We start from the raw sequence: 19,243 nt of genomic DNA, 5'->3' as shown, positions 1-19,243 counted from the left end.
GCTTTTGCGATGCTGACATTATGCCGCTCGCACGTTATGTGCTTGATTTGGCTACTTGTGTTAAAATGTAACGGATAAAAGTAAAAAGTAGTCTGAAAAATAAGTACTCAGTAAAGTACAGATACTTGAAAAAACTACTTTGTTACAGTAACGAAGTACTTGTACTCCGTTACTTCCCATCTCTGCCTGATGGTCAAGATTCAATTTATCCCCTGAGCAAGCAGGCAGGCTCTATTAGCTCAATGGTAAAAAAAAAAAAAAAAAAAAAATCAGCACTTGCACAGGAAAAAAGGTTAAATTCTGGGGTAGAAGAGGAGATGTACATATGTTGCTTTAAGACAGGGGTCTTCAACCTTTTCAGGCCAGGGACCCCCAAACTGATGGGGAGATGTAGCAGGGACCCCATACCTCGTAGGGTAGGGGGGCTATACACATATATTGTATATTTATGTATACAATTGTGTTTTATATTGCCTATATGCACCTGCCCCAGTAGGTGTGCAAAATAAAAATTCTCTACAAAATATGTATAAACATACCATGTCATTGTGCATTGTGCCTCCATTTATCTGTTTGCTCTGCTCTGGATTCATGTTATGTTTAAAGACAATTTGACATTTTGGGGGGAAAAAAGAAACAAAAATATTGTTTAATCAAACAACAATTTCGCGGACCCCCTGCAGTACCTCCGCGGACCCCCTAGGGGTCGCGGACCCCCTGTTGAAGACCTCTGCTTTAAGACAAAGATATGGCTCGCAACTCACTTTGATGCTCCAGGTTTTATTTCAAACAAACAGCTGATACGACGTTTCGACCCTTTCGGTCTTTTTCAAGTATAAACAAGAAAACAGGAAATGACCTCTTTTTATACAGGAATGAATGATTTTGGTTACCAGCCCCACCTGGTGATCAGGGGCGGTACCAAGACTTAATAAACATTTTGTCAGAAGACAACTTATCAAAAGACAACATTTCATCTTTTACATTTTACAAAATATTTTTAGAACATTTTCTTGATTTTTTACAACAGTTTTTTAGAAAAAAGTTTACTATGGAACATGACCAACACCAAGTAAATGTTTTAGATATTGTAATCAAAAGAGAGAAGGGTACATTCCAAACAGATGTATACAGGAAACCCTGTTACAGAATGTATTTATTGAGAAGTGTGTGTGTGTGTGTGTGTGTGTGTGTGTGTGTGTGTGTGTGTGTGTGTGTGTGTGTGTGTGTGTGTGTGTGTGTGTATGTGTGTGTGTGTGTGTGTGTGTGTGTGTGTGTGAGCGCGTGAATATTAATATTTTTCGCACATATAGTTTCACCTACGTGTTTTAATTCCTCTCATCTTCAGAGAAACACTTCATTGACCAACACCGGCGTTTCCTGGTTCAGAACGTGACCATGGTCAAACCCATCCTGGATCTGCTCCTAGAGAAGGAAGTCATCCCCGAAGAGGGCTACGATAATGTGACGTATAAGGCCACCAATCAGGACAAGATGAGGGAACTCTATACTCTACTGAATTCCAGAAAAGCCAAAGACTTTTTCTACAAAGGTCTTGAGGAATATGAGAAATATCTTCTCAGTGATCTGTAAGTAATTATCATTTCAATTCATCTTTAGGCCAAACTTTGTATTACCAGTGTTATTATAGTTTAGATTTTATTTTTTATTTTATTTATTTTTATTTGTATTAATATAATACAGAATTGATAGATTTATATTTGGTTAGTATAACATATTTTGCTTTCCTTTTCCTCCGCCACTCAGATCAGAACAACCAAAAGGAGTGGCTGGTGAGTGGTGTTTAAATTTGGTCGACTATAATAGAAGATTTTGTCTTAGGTCTACTAGCATTACTAACGGTGAAATCCAATTCAAATTAACTTCATTGCTGTCAATTAACGGTACTGTAAGTGTTAATTTTTGGTTAAAGAAAAAAGTCTATTGTTAAAAAAAGTTAAAGCTGTATATTCTGATAGTAATGAAGTTATACACTTTTTGTTCAGTAACAGGGTCTCCAAAAATGATATTTAAAAAATCACCCGATCAGGAGAGAGAACACCACAAAGATCATGTGCTTTAGTTCAACTTTTGTCTGTTAATTTATTTGTTTCATCACTTCCACTTTATTTATTTTTATTTTGTTATCCTACCTTGTATGAGTTCTCTCACCTGAAAATGTATTTTCTGTTCACTTAATAGCTGGAAAGACAAGGAAACATGTTACTGCACAAACACTCCGTAGTAATGATACGAATATAGATATTTCATATTTATTCTAAAAACAAATACATGAACAATTATAAATCTCACAACAAAAACTCACAGATTAAAGCACTTTTTAATGTGATTAATATTCCAATAGTTATAACAAGTATAATTCCTGCATGGATAACATGGGTCATCAGGTTTAAAACTGGAGTCAATGCCAGCTGGAGTGCATGCTGCTTCTATGTTTAAGATAGCATTGCGCCCAGTTTTCTCCAGACTACACTCATGTTAAGATCAACTGCACTCATAGGATGATAGTCCTTAGTCTCTGTAGGTCTATATTTATGACCAAGGCTGTTAACCAAATAATTGCTTTGTTCTTTACAGATTTGTCTGTGAAAACATTTCGGTTTCTCATTACTGACTATGAACAGATGCTTAAAAATAAGTTTCATAAGACGTATCAGTGTGTCAAATTGGACCATGAGCGTGAGATGATGTTTGAAAAAGTCTACATTTCACTCTACAATGTAGACATTAACTTCAGAGACATTCACAGACATCATGAGGTCAGACGGATGGAGATTAATAAGATAAGAGAGGAACAAACAGTCAAACTCAGTGAAATCTTTGAAGACCATTCTGGAGCAGAGAACAGAACCGTGCTGACTGTCGGTATAGCAGGAATTGGCAAAACTTTCCTCATACACAAGTTTGTCTATGACTGGGCCAACAAGCAGTTTCACCAACATCCACACCTTATATTCCCGTTCACGTTCCGCCAGTTAAATCAGCTGGAAGGAGAAAGCTTTTGTTTGGCCGACCTAATTCACACATGCATCAAGGAAACCAAATGTATTAAGAAAGAAGATCTCAATGACATCCTCAATGCATTGCAGATGGCAGAAGACTACAACTGCAGCCCCTTCAAAGTTCTGTTTGTTTTTGATGGCCTGGATGAAAAAAAAATCCTTTTGGACCTCAAGACTTGTGACTTCCCGGATGACTTCTCAGACCTGACTAAGCAGTTTCCAGTGAAAGTGATCCTGGAAAACCTCATCAAGGGGGAACTGCTTCCCTCTGCTCTCATATGGATAACCACACGACCTGCAGCAGCTGAACAGATCCATGAGGACTATGTTAACAGGTTGACAGAAGTGCGAGGGTTCACCAATGACCAGAAGGAGGAGTACTTTAGGAAGAACTTCAGTGATGAGAACCTGGCCAACTCAATCATCTCAATCATGAAGGCATCAAAGAATCTCTACACAATGTGCGAAATCCCAGTCTTCTGTTGGATCACCTCTATCGTTGTGCAGAACTTGCATCTTGACAGGGGGGTGACAGACGAGTTGCCGAACACCCTGACTGAGATGTACTGTCACTTCCTGTTGGCTGAGACAAAGAGGAAGAAGATTAAGTACGGTGGAAAAGATGAATCGGATATAGAGAAACTCATAGAGGCTGAAGAAAAGGTTCTTCTGACGCTGGGCAGGCTGGCATATGATCAACTGGACAAGGGCGACATCATGTTCTACGAGAAAGACCTGGAAGATAGTGGACTTGATGTGAAAGAGGACTTGCTGTACTCAGGCTTGTGCACAGCATTCTTCAAAGAAGACGGGGTGTTCTTCCAGAAAACGGTCTACTGCTTTGTTCATCTGAGCATACAGGAGTTTATGGCTGCAGTCTACCTGTACCACTGTTTCACACAGAGGAACATGGAGGTCCTGGACACATACATGGAGGATTACAACATTGACACTTCCCTGTCTGACTTCCTGAAGGCTGCTATGGAAAAATCCCTGCAGAGTGTAAGTGGCCATTTGGACCTCTTTGTCCGCTTTCTTCATGGTCTCTCATTGGAATCTAACCAGGGACTGTTAGGCAACCTGCTGGGTCAGACAGAGAACAGTTCAGAGGAGGTCCAGAGAGCTATCGACAACCTGAAGGAGATGAATGCATTCGACGTGTCTACTGACAGATGTATCAACATCATACACTGTTTGGTGGAGATGAAGGACTCAATACAGCAGGAGACCCAGCAGTACCTGCAGTCAGAGAACAGATCAGGGAAGGTACTCTCTGTGACCCAGTGTTCAGCTCTGGCCCACACGCTGCTTATGTCAGAAGAGGTTCTGGACGTGTTGGACCTGCAGGCATACACAACATCAACAGACTTAGGGCGAAGAAGACTGATCCCTGCTGTGAGGAACTGCAGAAAGGCCAGGTTAGCAGCCATGTTAATATCAACATGTTAGATCAGGGGACATCATTCACGTGCATGTATATATGCACACATGCATGCACACACATACATACTAGGGGGGCCATACTCAGGTGCAAAAATGATTCTAAAGGATACCCAAAAAATAGGGGTGCCTATTTGATGTGTTTTTTGATGGAGAATTCAAATATGACATCATTTTTTGATAGGACAACTCTAACCTACATCAATTTTCATGTTTTAATTGTGGGCTCACTGCAGCGAGCACACACTAGTTCTTCACTTTTTTGTCCCCCCTACTACTTCCACATACGTTGTGCCAGAAATGTTGTTCAAACTTCAACATGTTCAGCTTTACGCAGTTATGTGGGATTGCACTTTTCTTTTAAAATGTTTTTTATACTTTTAAAATGATTAAACTTTTCATATTTCTTTTTACATTCACTATAATAGGAGTCTATGGGGAAATGAGCCCATTTTTCTAGATCACGTTTTGTGCTCTAGTTACATACTTTCATACATTCACCTTTAAACTTCATTCAAACGTTACAATGTTCAGCTATGTTTGAATTTTCATTGGTGATTTAATATTTTTGAAAAGGTTTATACTTTTTGAAATATTTAACTTCTAACTTCATTCATACATGTTTCATCCCATAGAGAATATATGGGATCTAATCTTCAAATCCACCTCACCTTTGCAGCCTCATTACTCTGGCATACCTTTTCGTAGAAACGTGAAGCTCACAAGACTTTGAAATGTTTCGTGGTTTAAACGGTATTCAAATACGTCACACCATTTTTTCGCAATTGCAGTTCAAAGTTTGGGTGTTTTAAGAAACCTTTTGAATCTAGTGTGCGTCACACGAGCAAGCAGAGGGTATCTAGATCCTGAAATCAGCCCGGAAAACATCCAAACAAATCGTCCTCACGGCCAAAATATTCACTTTATTTGAAACAATTCTTTAACTCAATTCTTAACTCGCTCTGATTGTACCAACACCAAAATCACCTCAATGTCTCAGGCCACTCACAGTAATAAAAAAAAACTGCTTTTGACTTACTTTTTGCGATGTAGCCATTTGTTTGGACATAGCCGTTTGCCCTTCTTCTCTGTTTAAACAGGTCAGGTCTATGGGTAAAAGTAGCATATCTACTACACTGCCATTTGTAGCGAGTCGCGAACTATAGCTTCAGCTGCTACAAATATGCTTTAATTACGATGCTGAAAGCAGACCACTGGACTCAGTCCAGTATATCTGTAGCGCGCACGCACACGCACACGCACACACACACACACACACACACACACACACACACACACACACACACACACACAAAATGTTTTCTTGTGAAACCATGTGAGCTTGTAGATCAGCTATTCCATCTCTCCTCTCATTGGCCAGACATCCCACTGATTATCAAAGTGCGGTCCAGGGACCCCCAGGGGTCCCCCCGTCTTCCTATTCGCTTGGCTTTAAACAGCCATAACTCCAGCATGCTACCAAGTCCAAATGTGTTTAGTGGACTTAGACCACCAATAGGGATGAGCTGTATTTGCTAAAGCCCCGTCCCCCTCTTTCTACCTATTGGCTGGGGTTTAAACAGTCTAGTCCAGTTCCCAGCATGCTACAGGCTCCAAACTTGGTGGGTAGTCTCAAAGGACTTCCAATATCTTAAAAAATGACCACTTCCGGTTCGTCAGATTCCCTTGAAACGTCACCCACACTCTCTGAGGGGTGTGGAGTTGAATGGCGCAACCCAGAAGTGGATCTGTTCACTTCCAGTTTTACCAGGAAGTGGTCATACAGACCCGAAACTAGTAATCAAATTGAGTTAAAAGTACCTTATTTGATTAAACATACTTTAGTGATTATAGTGCGTTAAAAGTACCTTATTTGAGTAAAAGCGCACTTGGTAGCACTTTAAAACAACTATACATTAATTAGCATTAGTTAAGCATTAGTAAATATTTAATTCATCAAATTCATTATTTGTAAAACATTATTCATAAATTACTAAGCATTAGTAAACAGTTATAAATGTTTTATTCACGATAAATAACCTAATCTTGAATGTGCTTCATGATGGTATTGACATTTTCTATACCACTGCTTCTATCTGATTTATAAATGCTTTATAAGGCATAGATAGTCCTGACATTAGATGGGCTCACTAATATACTTAACCCTTCCATTGCGTTAGGGTCACTTTTGACCCGTTTTCAAGTTTAAATAGGTAAAAAGTACCCTTTACATTTCTTTATTGGAACGAGGCTTCATGATATCCTCAGAAATAGCCATTTTAACGCAACAAATGTATGTATCATCATTTTAATTAATTCTGATCTGTCTCTATAAAAAAAAGTGACACTTGTAGTGTTAGGGTCCGAAATGACCCGGCAGAGAAGTGTCTCAATTCCCCCCAAATTGTCAATATTCAATGTTTGAGAGTGAGAGAGACTTGTCCTCAATTATCATTTGCTATCAGGAGTAAAATAAAGTTTGAGTTTATGAAAAATAAATGACTTTTTACCTTCTATGGTATACGGGTCAAAAATTACCCTAACACCACTAGTGTCACTATTTTTAATAATATTAACAAATTTTTAAGTTAAAAAACAAAAACAAGTGTTTTCTTAATACATTTTTTTTAAGTATGTAAGTAAATAAATAAATATTTTTTTCCCTAGATTCCTTTGGTCATGACGCATTTGTGTCAGGATAGATTTCCTTAAAACTTGGATTTCAGTTTTTTAACTTTAGCCCTTACGGTTTCCGAGACAAAAATACTTCGTAATTTCTGGCATTTTTGGTAAAACGGGCCCCTCCCACTAACTTTGGAAGCCATTTACGGACGAACGGTAAGGACTATCAAAATGCCGTTTGGATATGTTTATCGCATGGGCCCAGAGATCATGTGTACCGATTTTTGACTTAGGAAATTTGGACAGAATATGCGGGAGGAGGAGCTAAAAGTGTGTTTTGAAGAAAATTCAAAATGGCGGAAATCTATCCTGACACAAATGCGTCATGACCAAAGGAATCTAGGGAAATTTTTTATTTTATTTTACGACATACGGTTCAAGAGTTATAGGCCAAAATGTAAAGTGGGCTGTTATAGCGCCACCATGAGGCCGACTGGTGTAATTCTCTTTTTAATAATTTTGCACTAAATCATGAACCACCCCTCCAAGTCTTGAAACTCTAGCCCTTACGGTTTCTGAGAAATAAATACTTGAATGGGAGTTTTTTCATTTTCCCATTAAAGTGGAAGGGGAAATGTATTGCACTAATAAATCAATATCAATTAAACTATGTAACCAATCTCTTAGCAAAATACAAGCACACGATTCCCGGTGAAGCCGGTCATTTTGACATATGGCACTAAATTGGGAAAAATAAACTGTGGGAGGAGATGCGGTCCAAAATAAACTGCTAGGACCTCGGAGGATAACAATAGTCTGGTTGCCCTGTTAGGGCAACCACACTAACTAGAAAAGCTTTTCCCGCAGAAACTGCGTGGGCTTGCTGAAAACACCCACAACGTATATGATGTACAGTAGAACATTATTTAAGTAGAATTTGAAAGTAATAAAAAGTTTAAATACAATTACATCAATGGAATATGAATATTAAATCATTAGTAAGCTTAATAGAAATTGTATTGAATAGAATACTTTTAAGTATTTTAACTCAAATAAGTTACTTTTTGCTCACTATAATCACATAAGTACTTAACTTTACACTATTGAGCATTAGTTATGCATTAGTAAACACTTAATTCATCATGCATTCATTATTTGTAAAGCATTATTCATACATTACTATGCATTAGTAGACACAGTAATACATATTTCAACTATACACTATTTAGCATTAGTTAATGGGGAATTCAGATAAGATATTATTTTTTGGATAGAATAACTCAAACCTTTTTAGGATATTAAAAGACGTAAGGGAAATATTTAATATTGACAAAGCCAAATCAAATTTACATATTTGCTAACGATCGAAGTGCATGTATATCACTGGATACAATTATGAAGATCAATTATAACTTCCTGAACTGTGCTAGGTTGAACAAGTCCTGCTTTGACTCTGCCTTAGACATCAGCCTTCTGCTTCTGAGTCCTGATCCCTCCATCCCTCTTTTCCTGAGAGACATTTGTAGAAGAAGCCTCAGTTACAAGTACAGTGCAAGGCCAGTAGGGCACCTCCATGGGGGTGTCCATGAAGTTCTTCATCTCCGTTGTGTTTAGTATGCAGGTGAGAGGTGGCTCTGACACACCTTCTGACCAGCTAATCAATCCACCAATGCCGAAAGCATCACAATTGATCTCAGGTGTCCTTCTGGTTCTTACGTGAGTCTCCCAGCTGAGTGTCTGCCACTGTCTGGGTCTCCTTCCCCACTGATGGCCAGGATTCTCTCCACCTCCTCAATCCTCTCCTTCTGATCCTTAGAGCACTGCAGTGTTTGGAAGGTGGCTTCACTGTGGGCATACCAAGCAGATCGTCTAACAGTTGGCATCACAATGTACCAGTACCTCCTTCTTCTGGGACAGTCCAGCTGGGACAGTCCAGCTGAAACAGGATGTGCCTAGGCCCTTCAATGCAGGAGTCCTTGACCTTCACATTGAACCAACATGTATTGAATTGAATGAATTGCAGATTGTTCTGAGTATTTCCTCTCAGTCCATGCTTTGACACCCAGAGCCTGAGAAGTCTGTTTGATGTGGCCTAATCTCCAACAGAGCCATTCTCGCAGGAACCACTCCGTCCCTGAGTGCATTTTTATAGCCATAGTGTTGATCAGTTGAGAGATCTTGAATGACCTTGTCAGGCAGCTTGATCAGTGCAGTCCAGAGATCCTGGTGAATTTTGGATTGATATCCAACTCTATAGCTGAATTTAGGAGCTTTCCTATTGGTCCAGATAATTTGTTGTCTGACAGAGTAGGACCATCACGTTCAAACAATGAGCCGGCGGAGGGGCAGTTCACCAGTGTGTAGGTTGAACACCAACCAGACCAGCTTTCTACCCAGGTGCAGCTTTCACACCAGTGTTGACATTTGTTGCGTCTCCTCCGATGGCCCACAAGGTCTTATCAAAACCCCTCTCTCTCAGCCAAGCAAAAAGGACCTCAGCAATCTGCTCTGCATGTGACTCCTCTTTAGTTGCTGTTTCTGGGGTAAAATGGAACAGATAGTTTCTGCCAGGCTCACTGACAACACTATATAGTGTTCTTCCCTCATCTTTGCAGGAAAAGATTGGTCACTGCCCTCAAAGGTGACCCCCCCCCTCTCCTCCCTGCACTTCTCCTCAAATTCTTCCCCCAGCTCTCTCATCAACTTCTCCTGTGCTCTCTTGACCTTGTTCTTGTTTTCTTAGTATAGAGACCAGGATTACTGCATGTTTTTGTGAGGGTACCTACCCTAGGAGACACGGGGAGAACATGCAAACTCCATACAGAGTAGGCCCTTTCGCCAACCCCACCTAGGGTATGGGCACTGACGATGCGGAGGAGAGAACACGCCCACAGCGCCCACAGCGTTTATCATCATTTAAAAAGAATGATTGATGTAAGTTGGGTTTATCAGAATTGAATATTTTATTTTCAGATTTGTGTTCTAAACACCAAAATCTGTTATTTGACCACCCCTCTTTTTAATTAAAAATAAATAAAAGGATGGCACGCACGCACGCACGCACGCACGCACACTCACACACACACACACACACACACACACACACACACACACACACACACACTCACACTCCCAGTAGCCTAAGGCAGAACGTCTGCTCTAAGACTTTCACATTGCCCTGTTTCACCATGAGGCCGATTTTTACAAAACAACTTGTTTTGATATTACTCATACATTTTTTGGTCCAAACCTCACGCCAATAGGCACAAATTAACTCTATGGTCATGTGATCAAGACATATCTGTCCAATATATTTCTTATTTCATTCTGATTGGCAACGATTGGCTTCAAACGTTCCTTCGTGGTCTCTCATTCTTTCTTTCTTACTTTCTTTATTTATATCTTTCTTTTTTGCACAATATTCTTTTTGCTACTACTTGTAGTCATGTGATCAAGATCGGTCCGATTTTTTAAATTACATTCCGATTGATTACGATTGGCTTTGAAAGTTTGTGGGAGGGGCCCATTTTGCATGATGTGCCACAAGCACAGCTGGACCAATTGGCGGGGGAAAAATCACACAGACTTCCAGTAGGCCAATGAAAAATAATACACCTTTTTTACTACTACTCCTTCAGATTTTATCCAACCTTCCAAGGTTTGCAGGACTGATCTATTTTACACAACGTGTTTTTGTGCAACCGGGACATTTTTGTTTAGCTATACTGGTTTTATCTCTAGGCTTTATGCCCTCACGTTTTTTATGTTTTGTTTCAGCTTTTCTTTTAGATCTTTTTATAGTGGTTTGAGGGTTTTTATGCAAATGTTCATTGTAGCACTTTGAGATGTTTTCAAATGTAACGTGATTATACATGAAATTCATTATTATTATTATTATTATTATTATTATTATTATTATTATTATTATTATTATTATTATTATTAAGGTTTGCAGGAGTGGCCTATTCTGCACAAAATGCCACTAATCATGAACACAACTGTACACACACATTCCCACTAGGCCAAGATATAATTTCATTTAGATCTACTTCAGCTCAGAAATAACCAGACCGTAATAAACCATTAACCATTTATTAACATATAACCGTTACCATATATGCAATGATATTGCATTCAAGTTTGGCGGTGTGACTCTGCTCATGTGATATTACAGATTCCTGTGCAAACATGTCACAGATCATTCAATCACAAACCCCAGAGCAGAGCATAAATACAGTTTTACATAAACATTGAACCTTCAATGCCTAATTAAACTACCACATATCATAGTACAATCCATAGAAGCACAGTACAATACACAGAATCATAGTATATCCATAGAACCACAGTACAATACACAGAATCGACCAATAACAATATGAAATATAGCTGCAAGCAGCGATAAGCGGGGCCAGGGAATAGAGAGAGAGAGAGAGAGAGAGAGAGAGAGAGAGAGGGGGGAGAGAGGGGTAGAGAGGGGTAGAGAGAGGTAGAGAGAAACGGAATAGATTGAAGAGAAAGAGAGAGAGAGAGAAACTGAATAGATTGAAGAGAAAGAGAGAGAGAGACTTGGAAAAGGAATAGATTGAAGAGAGAGAGAGAGACATGGAAACGGAATAGATTGAAGAGAGAGAGAGCGAGAGAGACATGGAAACGGAATAGATTGAAGAGAGAGAGAGAGACATGGAAACATAATAGACTGAAGAGAGAGAGAGATGGAAGCAGAACGGATTGAATGGACATCTCAACCTATTGCCATTAACAGGAATCGAACCCTCAACTTTTGGATTAACAGGCTGCAACACTACCTATAGTGCTATAGCTTTGTACAGATTGAGGTTGTCTGTTGAAGATAAAAGTGAACCAGTGAAAGCAGCCGACCTACAAGCTCAGAAACACGTTGCTATCTGAAAAGTTGTGAGATTGTAGATCGGAGAGAGACATGGAAACGGAATAGATAAGGATAATTCCTTTAACAGGTCCGTTCATGAAAGTCCTTGCGGTCTTGTTTCCAATGATGGCCTGTGAGCAATTAGGGGTTAAGAGTCTTGCTCAGGGACAAATTTCATTTGCTGGCCTGGCCTGGAATCGTACCTGGGGCAACTAGGGCCTCTGGCTCCCTAGGCTGGCTCACTAACCACTCAGCTATGGCCGCCCCTCAAAAGAGAGAGAGAGAGAGAGAGAGACATGGAAACGGAATAGATTGAAGAGGGAGACATGGAAACGGAATAGATTGAAGAGAGAGAGAGAGAGAGAGAGAGAGAGAGAGAGACATGGAAACAGAATAGATTGAAGAGAGAGAGAGACATGGAAACATAATAGATTGAAGAGAGAGAGAAGGATGGAAGCAGAATGGATTGATTGGACATCTCAACCTATTGCCATTAACAGGAATCGAACCCTCAACCTTCGGATTGACAGGCTGCAACACTACCTATAGTGCTTTAGCTTTGTCCAGGATAAGGTTGTCTGTTGAAGATAAAAGTGAACCAGTGAAAGCAGTCGATCTACAAGCTCAGAAACACGTTGCTATCTGAAAAGTTTTGAGATTGTAGATCGGCTATTTTCAGAATGAAGTATGTCATACATTGCAAAAACATACTCTCTCAAATAAGTATTTCAGGTTATGTTTAACAATTGCACATGTATTAATTGACACAATCATGTTGTGTGCAATGCAACTTTAATGAAGTCTGCATCAAGTGAGGCTTGAACTGGCAACCTTCAGGTTGTGAGGCACACGTTTAAGGGAGAAGCCATTGGACCAACAGACAAGAACCTGTGAAAAAGGAGATCACACAGATGATACAGTTTCACGCAAATAGCTGAAAAATCCTGGGTTGAAGTGTTTTTCAAACTGCTCAAAATTGCGGACAATCTAAGGGCGGAGCTTACTGGTCAACGTGATACATGTGTTCCTCATGAGTCAAGGCACATGTGTAAGCAGGTTTAATGGCTGTCGGCCAAACGAGGCATGACTTTTCCCTGTTTAAAGTTTGCACTTTCAAAAAATCGCTATAGCGCCCCCCTTTGACCAATTGGAGTAAGATTGGTTTCAGTAATATTTGGAATGACCCTCAACATTAACGCAAAGTTTCAAATAAATGTGAGTCTGCATGTATGTGTTAGGGGCAGATGAATAATTGTCATAAAACTGCAATATTCATTGGCTCATTAAAGCTTCATTTTTTCACTTATGGAAAATCTTTTGTATAATTTTTTCGGCATAGGTCCAAAGTTCATGTGTAAAACTTTTCGTGCAGATTACTCAAAAATCCCAGGAGGAGATAGGTTTTAACTGTTTTTCATATAATTCAAAATGGTGGGAGATCTAAAGGTCAGAGGTCAAAAGTCAGAGGGTGAAAGTTGTTCAGCACGAAGAGACGCATATGTGTATCCAAGTTTCATGGCTGTAGGTCAAACAGGGCATGAGTTGTACCTGTTCAAAGTTGGCATTTTGCTATAGCGCCACCTTTTGACGAAAGATTGTGAGATTTATTTCTTGATAGTTTTTCATGACCATCTACCATATGGCCGAGTTTCGTAAAAAGCGACAGCACGGTTCAGCCAGAACTGCGAAAAGTGGCAGAAACAGAATACCTACAATAATAAGACAGGTCCAGAGCTGAGCTCTGGCCCCGTAACTAAAAGCCACAGGGAGGAGGCCGGGGAGGTGGAGGGAATTTGAAAACCTACAGCTGTACAACCGGCACTGACAGCAAAGCACATAGAATGAACAGAGAACAGAGGCTGCTTAAATGAACCGCCTGAGATGCACTGTGGGTATGAGGGCGTGAGTGAGTTAGCTTGTAGCAAATGAGAATGACAAGGGGTTGATCTATGCCTTAAAGGAGTACAACTGAATAAGCTTGTTAGCGAATGGGGGGGTCCGGGGAGTGTGAATGAAGTATATAAACATTCTGCCTTCCGTGTCTACATGAACTATCGTTACACTGAATTGCCCACTTCACACTTTGGCCTATAACTCTTGACTCTATAACTCCACAAGTTGTACTGAAGTAGTTTGGAAGATACTTTGGCACTGCATTATGGACTATTAACTGTCAAACTCACAGCTCAAGTATTTAAAAAAAATTTGCAGCAAAACATGATAAAACATATGCCGTCTAATAAAAATAGTGACCTCTACTGTGGTTGAAGGCACCGGTTTCATTCAATCAAATCAATTGCTTTATCCCGCATATGCAAATTTTACAAGAATGGTATAAAACAGTGACATATGCAGGGTGTACTTTTGGCTCCGCCCCCTCAGCCAAAAGTACACCCTGCGGATGTCACTGATCACATGACCTCAATCAATTATCCAGTTCTAGGCAACATAGAGGCGGGGGGGGGACTTTTTTTCTTATTTCCACACAACAGCTCTAAGGTGTATTAAAGACATTCAGTTCAATGTTGAAAATGAGTGGTCTTCCCCTTTAATCACTGATTCAGAATCCTCACATACATGTATATTAATCCACAAAATCGAAACAATATATTTATATTACTTTTTTTTGTGGATTACTTATTACTTTTAATTAACAAATAAGATTAATTTATTTTACATTTGCATTTTAATTAAAGTTATATTAGAATATTATACAAGTAACAGGGTTGACTTTTCAGTAACAGGGTTGACAACAGTTTGTAACCGGGTTAACTCCTCAGTTATAGGGTTAACAACAGTTACCAAATTGGTTATATGTGGTTATATCGGGACATGGATGAACCTTTAATCCATAGTAGGATAATGTTGCATCCTGTACAGGTGTTACCAATGATACAAATTAAGACATTGTTCCATTCTAGTCAGAGTGCTGCTATTGTCCATGTTGGGTCACTAGAGACAGGAACAGAGCCTTAATTTGCACCATTGGTAAAACCTTTACAGGATGCTATGAAAAGGTCTATTGAGAGGTTTAGCATAGATGATGAGACATGATGACGATGACAATATGATCGTTGTAAATGTAAACAACTGTTTTATTGCCTTTTTAATGCAAACGAATGACAAAGTGCAAAAAAAATGTCAAAGTGCAACAACGAAGTGAAGAAAATATCGGAACTAGAGCATCATCCTGACCAGTCAACCATGGCCCACCCATCCTAAGTACAAAAAAAATGTAAACAAAAATATCTTCTGTGACTTACTTTAAGTATAAAAAATGTCCCACTCATCTGCTGCACACATAGAGGGCAAGACATTAACTTATCACAAATAGTACCATTGTAACACTTTTTTTTGTATTTTCTTTTATAAAACATAAAACAACATTGTGCATACAACCACAAAGTGCTAAAAATTAACAAAAACAATCAAATTGCAATGACAAAGTATAAAAACATTCAGAACCAGAGCATCTAGTTTGTTTTTTTTTTGCTATCACACAGCATTCCAACCACCAAGCCAATTCCCACCCCTATCAACATTGGAGAAAACATTAAAATCAGAGGGGAAAGGACACATCTCTATATATTACAATCTATTAGTTGAATATAGTACTGATTCGACAATAGATAAATTAAACGCTTGGAAATTAGACATTCAAGAAGACATTGATGACAATGAGTGGAAACAGGCATGTTTAAAAGCACAAAAGCAGACAATAAATACAAGATTTAAATTACTCCAATATAAGTGGTTAATGAGAACGTATATAACTCCTGTCAAACTCCATCATATGTCCGCTAATATTCCAGATGTCTGTACTAAATGTTTAATTGAGAAAGGAACTCTATTTCATTGTATGTGGGAGTGTCCCAAGATCCAGATATTTTGGAAAGAAATCATAAAATGTCTGTCAAATGTATTTAAAATTATAGTTCCTGTAAGTCCGAAACTCTGTATACTGGGAATCTACCCAAATAACTTCTTACAAAGTCCAAACCAGACCAAAATCTTAGACTTTGGACTCCTCCAAGCAAGGAGAGCTGTATAGTCCATGAGCCAGACAAGATTTCATTATCGAAAGAGTGGGCAAAACCAAACCTATATTAAATTGTTCATAGGGTCAATACGAGTAAATAGATATATGATAACCTCTCCACAGGAGCAGCTTTTTCATGGTTATTACACATTTTGTAATTTTCCCCATACGTACATGACAGGTGAAAAAAATGACAAAATTTAAAAAAGAGTTATCATAATGAAGTTGATTACTTACATGAAGACAATGATTTATCGTATTACAAGTTTTCTGAAATTGTATATTTAAATATGCAAATTAGGCATTAGGAAAATATGCCTGAATTTGCATAACTTTCCAGAATCAAACATTGGAACATTGGACAAAGCCAGAGTCAACATTCTTATTTCATTTTGTTAATATGTTGAAGTCAAAGGTTGTTAACGAGGGAATATTCAATATCTGGCTCCATTTTGGGGCTTTGGCTCATGGACTAAATGCCGAATTTGCATATTAAATATACAATTTCAGAAAACTTGTAATACGATAAATCATTGTCTTCATGTAAGTAATCAACTCAGGAAGTTTCATTATGATAACTCTTTTTTAAATTTTGTAATTTTTTCACCTGTCATGTACGTATGGGGAAAATTACAAAATGTGTGATAACCATGAAAAAGCTGCTCCTGTGGAGAGGTTATCATATATTTATTTACTCGTATTGACCCTATGAACAATTTAATATAGGTTTGGTTTTGCCCACTCTTTCGATAATGAAATCTTGTCTGGCTCATGGACTAGTAGCGTTATATTGGAAAAATATGGAGGCACCAACACTAAGGACATGGCACAAGGAACTTATGAGTTGTATTGGACTGGAAAAATTAACATTATATAACTAGGGGAAAGCTAAATGAATTTGACCAGCTTTGGGAAACGTATATGAACATTATGGACATCATTATTTAAGAGAGAAGGAAACTGAAAATTATATTTTATTAAACTGTTTATTTGATTTAAGAAAGAGTAACACAATGTGATAATTTTTTGTTTTTTTGAATTGCAAGTGCAAGGGGGTATATGTGTATGAATGTGTGTGAAAGTAAATGTCATGTACTGTATGTCACAAAAAAACAATATTTTTTTTTTTGAAAAAAAATAAATAACAAGCCAATTCTGCCCCTCAAAAGTACAAAACAAAATGTATGTATTGTAAGCATAAGGTATAAAATCAATTCCCCACTCCAGATCTCTGGAGATCTATACCTTCTGTATATCCTAACCATCCAGTGCTCTCTGTGTGTAGGCCCTTTTTTTTTTTTTCATTTTCGGCGAAGCCCACATGAGAGGACAAACTGCTTTTCAGCTCCCTGGAGAATGAAAACTACTGCCTTATAGTTATGTTGAACACATGCCTCTTAAATCTATACAGCATACACATGAACTGCTCAATGAGCTCCTCTAAAGAGTTTTCCATTTGTTTCTTTGCTGTCACTTTGAATGACACACCCTCATTCTCTTTATTCTCCAACACCCACTGAGAGTATGTGACTCGCATTGAGGTATCATGGAAAGTGTTTCAGCTTACATGTTTCACAGTCTCCATACATGCACTCTTTGCTGGTGGTGCTGCAAGAAATCTCTCAAGGCAAGAGTTTGAAAGCAAATGCAATTGCTTTAACTTTTCAACCACAATGCTGAGGTTCTCATGTATCTTGCACATGCAAGTATCTCTGTCCTGAATTGTTGGATGGACAATCCAGAAGGGACAGAATCTACAAAAGAGACTGTAAGACATGGCCCTGGTTGGATGTTCAGCAAGGTATTTCCTGTGCAGATTGAACATCGAATCAACAAGAAATCGTTTTTGTTTTTACATTTTGTCATGTAATGGTCTGCTTTTTCCCAGTTGTGTCTCGACTGACATCATCTCGGTCATAGAAGGATCGGACACCTGCTTTGAACTGTTCCGGGATGCAGAACTTTTCTTTCCGAGTGAGGGAAAGCACATTCCTTTCCAAGGTTTTCCACCTTCTTCTAGGCAGGCCAATTTCATTGTGTCCATACTGTTGCATGCGGTACTTCTTTATGATCTACCCGGAAACCAATCTTGAGATAACCTGCCTTTCCCTTTCATCATCTGATGCTTTGTATTTGTTGCGCAGGTCTCTTATGAGTGCAGAGAGGAATCTCAAGGTTTCACAAACTTTTGACCGATCAGCTGGGGAGCTCATTTGATCCTTGACTTTTGAAGCTGTGGATGCCATGTTGTTTTTGGGCGGTGAAACCGCCCCTATAAGTGAGATTTGGAAAAATGTACAAATATCCTGCGCAGTGAAACCGCCCCTAAAAGTGAGATTTGGAAATTTGTACAATTATCCTGCACCGTGATTGGCCAATCACAATCTATTCAGGACTGTGATTGGCCAGTGTCACATGACACATGTGCATAGCCCTATATAAGAGCCTCTTTCTCTCCCTCTTTGACTTCAAATGCCCCCGGCTATGTTGCCTGCAACACAATAAAATAGTTCAATAGTTTTATTGATAATCATGAATACGATCAGAGATGCATCTAACACACTCTGTGACTTTATACACAAACTACACACACAGACTACAACTACCCCTTACACCAGCTTACCTTGAGGACACTGCTGTCTCTTCTGGATCCTGGTGTGGGTCTGGCTCTCGATCAGGCTCTGGACCTTGGGTCAAGCATTGATCTATGGCTGCTTGTCTTGTTGCTTAGGCTTGTCTGCATTTGTCTTGTGCTGCTCTCTATTCCTTCCGCTTTCTCCTCTGTCCTCTCTCACTTAAGTCTGTAATAGACAGCTTTTTCCCAGTCACCCAGTCCTTTCTCCATTTCACTCTTTCTTTTTCCAAATATCTCTGTCTTCTTTCTGGATCTGCGTCCCTTTTCTGCCTGTACAGGCGTTTTTCTGCCGCAGAAAGAGGCATACTAATACAATCATTAAATAGAAATTTCATTTCATTTTATTTTGTTTCGCATATGGTAGTGTATTACAGTTCACACAATTCATAACTTCAATAATTCATTAAATCACATACACCCATTAGCGAAAAGGAGCAGGAAGAAGAATAAATTCGTATTAATACCTGCCCCCTATCCAATTTAAAAAATATATACTTGATGATCGGCGCATACAACCAGTACTTGCACTAGCATGCAAGTTTAAACAAAACCAAAACCCAAAACTAAAACAAGCAAAACGAGCAACAAAACAA

General features: G+C 38.9%; 3 protein-coding genes across 3 annotated transcripts in view; 2 read left to right on the top strand and 1 right to left on the bottom strand.

Moving 5' to 3' along the window:
- Positions 1-19,243, bottom strand: part of gyg1b (glycogenin 1b) — a 439,315-nt gene that overhangs the window by 128,499 nt on the left and 291,573 nt on the right. The gene's annotated exons all lie outside the window — the stretch shown is intronic.
- LOC308077547 (NACHT, LRR and PYD domains-containing protein 3-like) overlaps positions 1-19,243 on the top strand; it is a gene marked incomplete at its 3' end in the record, with an annotated part of 55,577 nt that overhangs the window by 16,637 nt on the left and 19,697 nt on the right. The window contains exons 7-9 of the mRNA XM_080418296.1: positions 1,349-1,589; positions 1,768-1,793; positions 2,599-4,441. Coding sequence (XP_080274422.1) covers positions 1,349-1,589; positions 1,768-1,793; positions 2,599-4,441 — 2,110 coding nt within the window. The remainder of the gene's footprint in view (positions 1-1,348; positions 1,590-1,767; positions 1,794-2,598; positions 4,442-19,243) is intronic.
- Positions 2,790-19,243, top strand: part of LOC308077546 (NACHT, LRR and PYD domains-containing protein 1-like) — a gene marked incomplete at its 5' end in the record, with an annotated part of 80,820 nt that continues 64,366 nt past the window's right edge. The window contains one exon of the mRNA XM_080418295.1: positions 2,790-4,441. Coding sequence (XP_080274421.1) covers positions 2,790-4,441 — 1,652 coding nt within the window. The remainder of the gene's footprint in view (positions 4,442-19,243) is intronic.

Source organism: Gymnoscopelus braueri (assembly GCF_963280865.1).
Source record: "Gymnoscopelus braueri genome assembly, chromosome: 21".
Classification (NCBI taxonomy): domain Eukaryota; kingdom Metazoa; phylum Chordata; class Actinopteri; order Myctophiformes; family Myctophidae; genus Gymnoscopelus; species Gymnoscopelus braueri.
The sequence above is the reverse complement of the archived record's forward strand: the minus strand, read 5'-3'. Positions and strand labels throughout refer to the sequence as shown.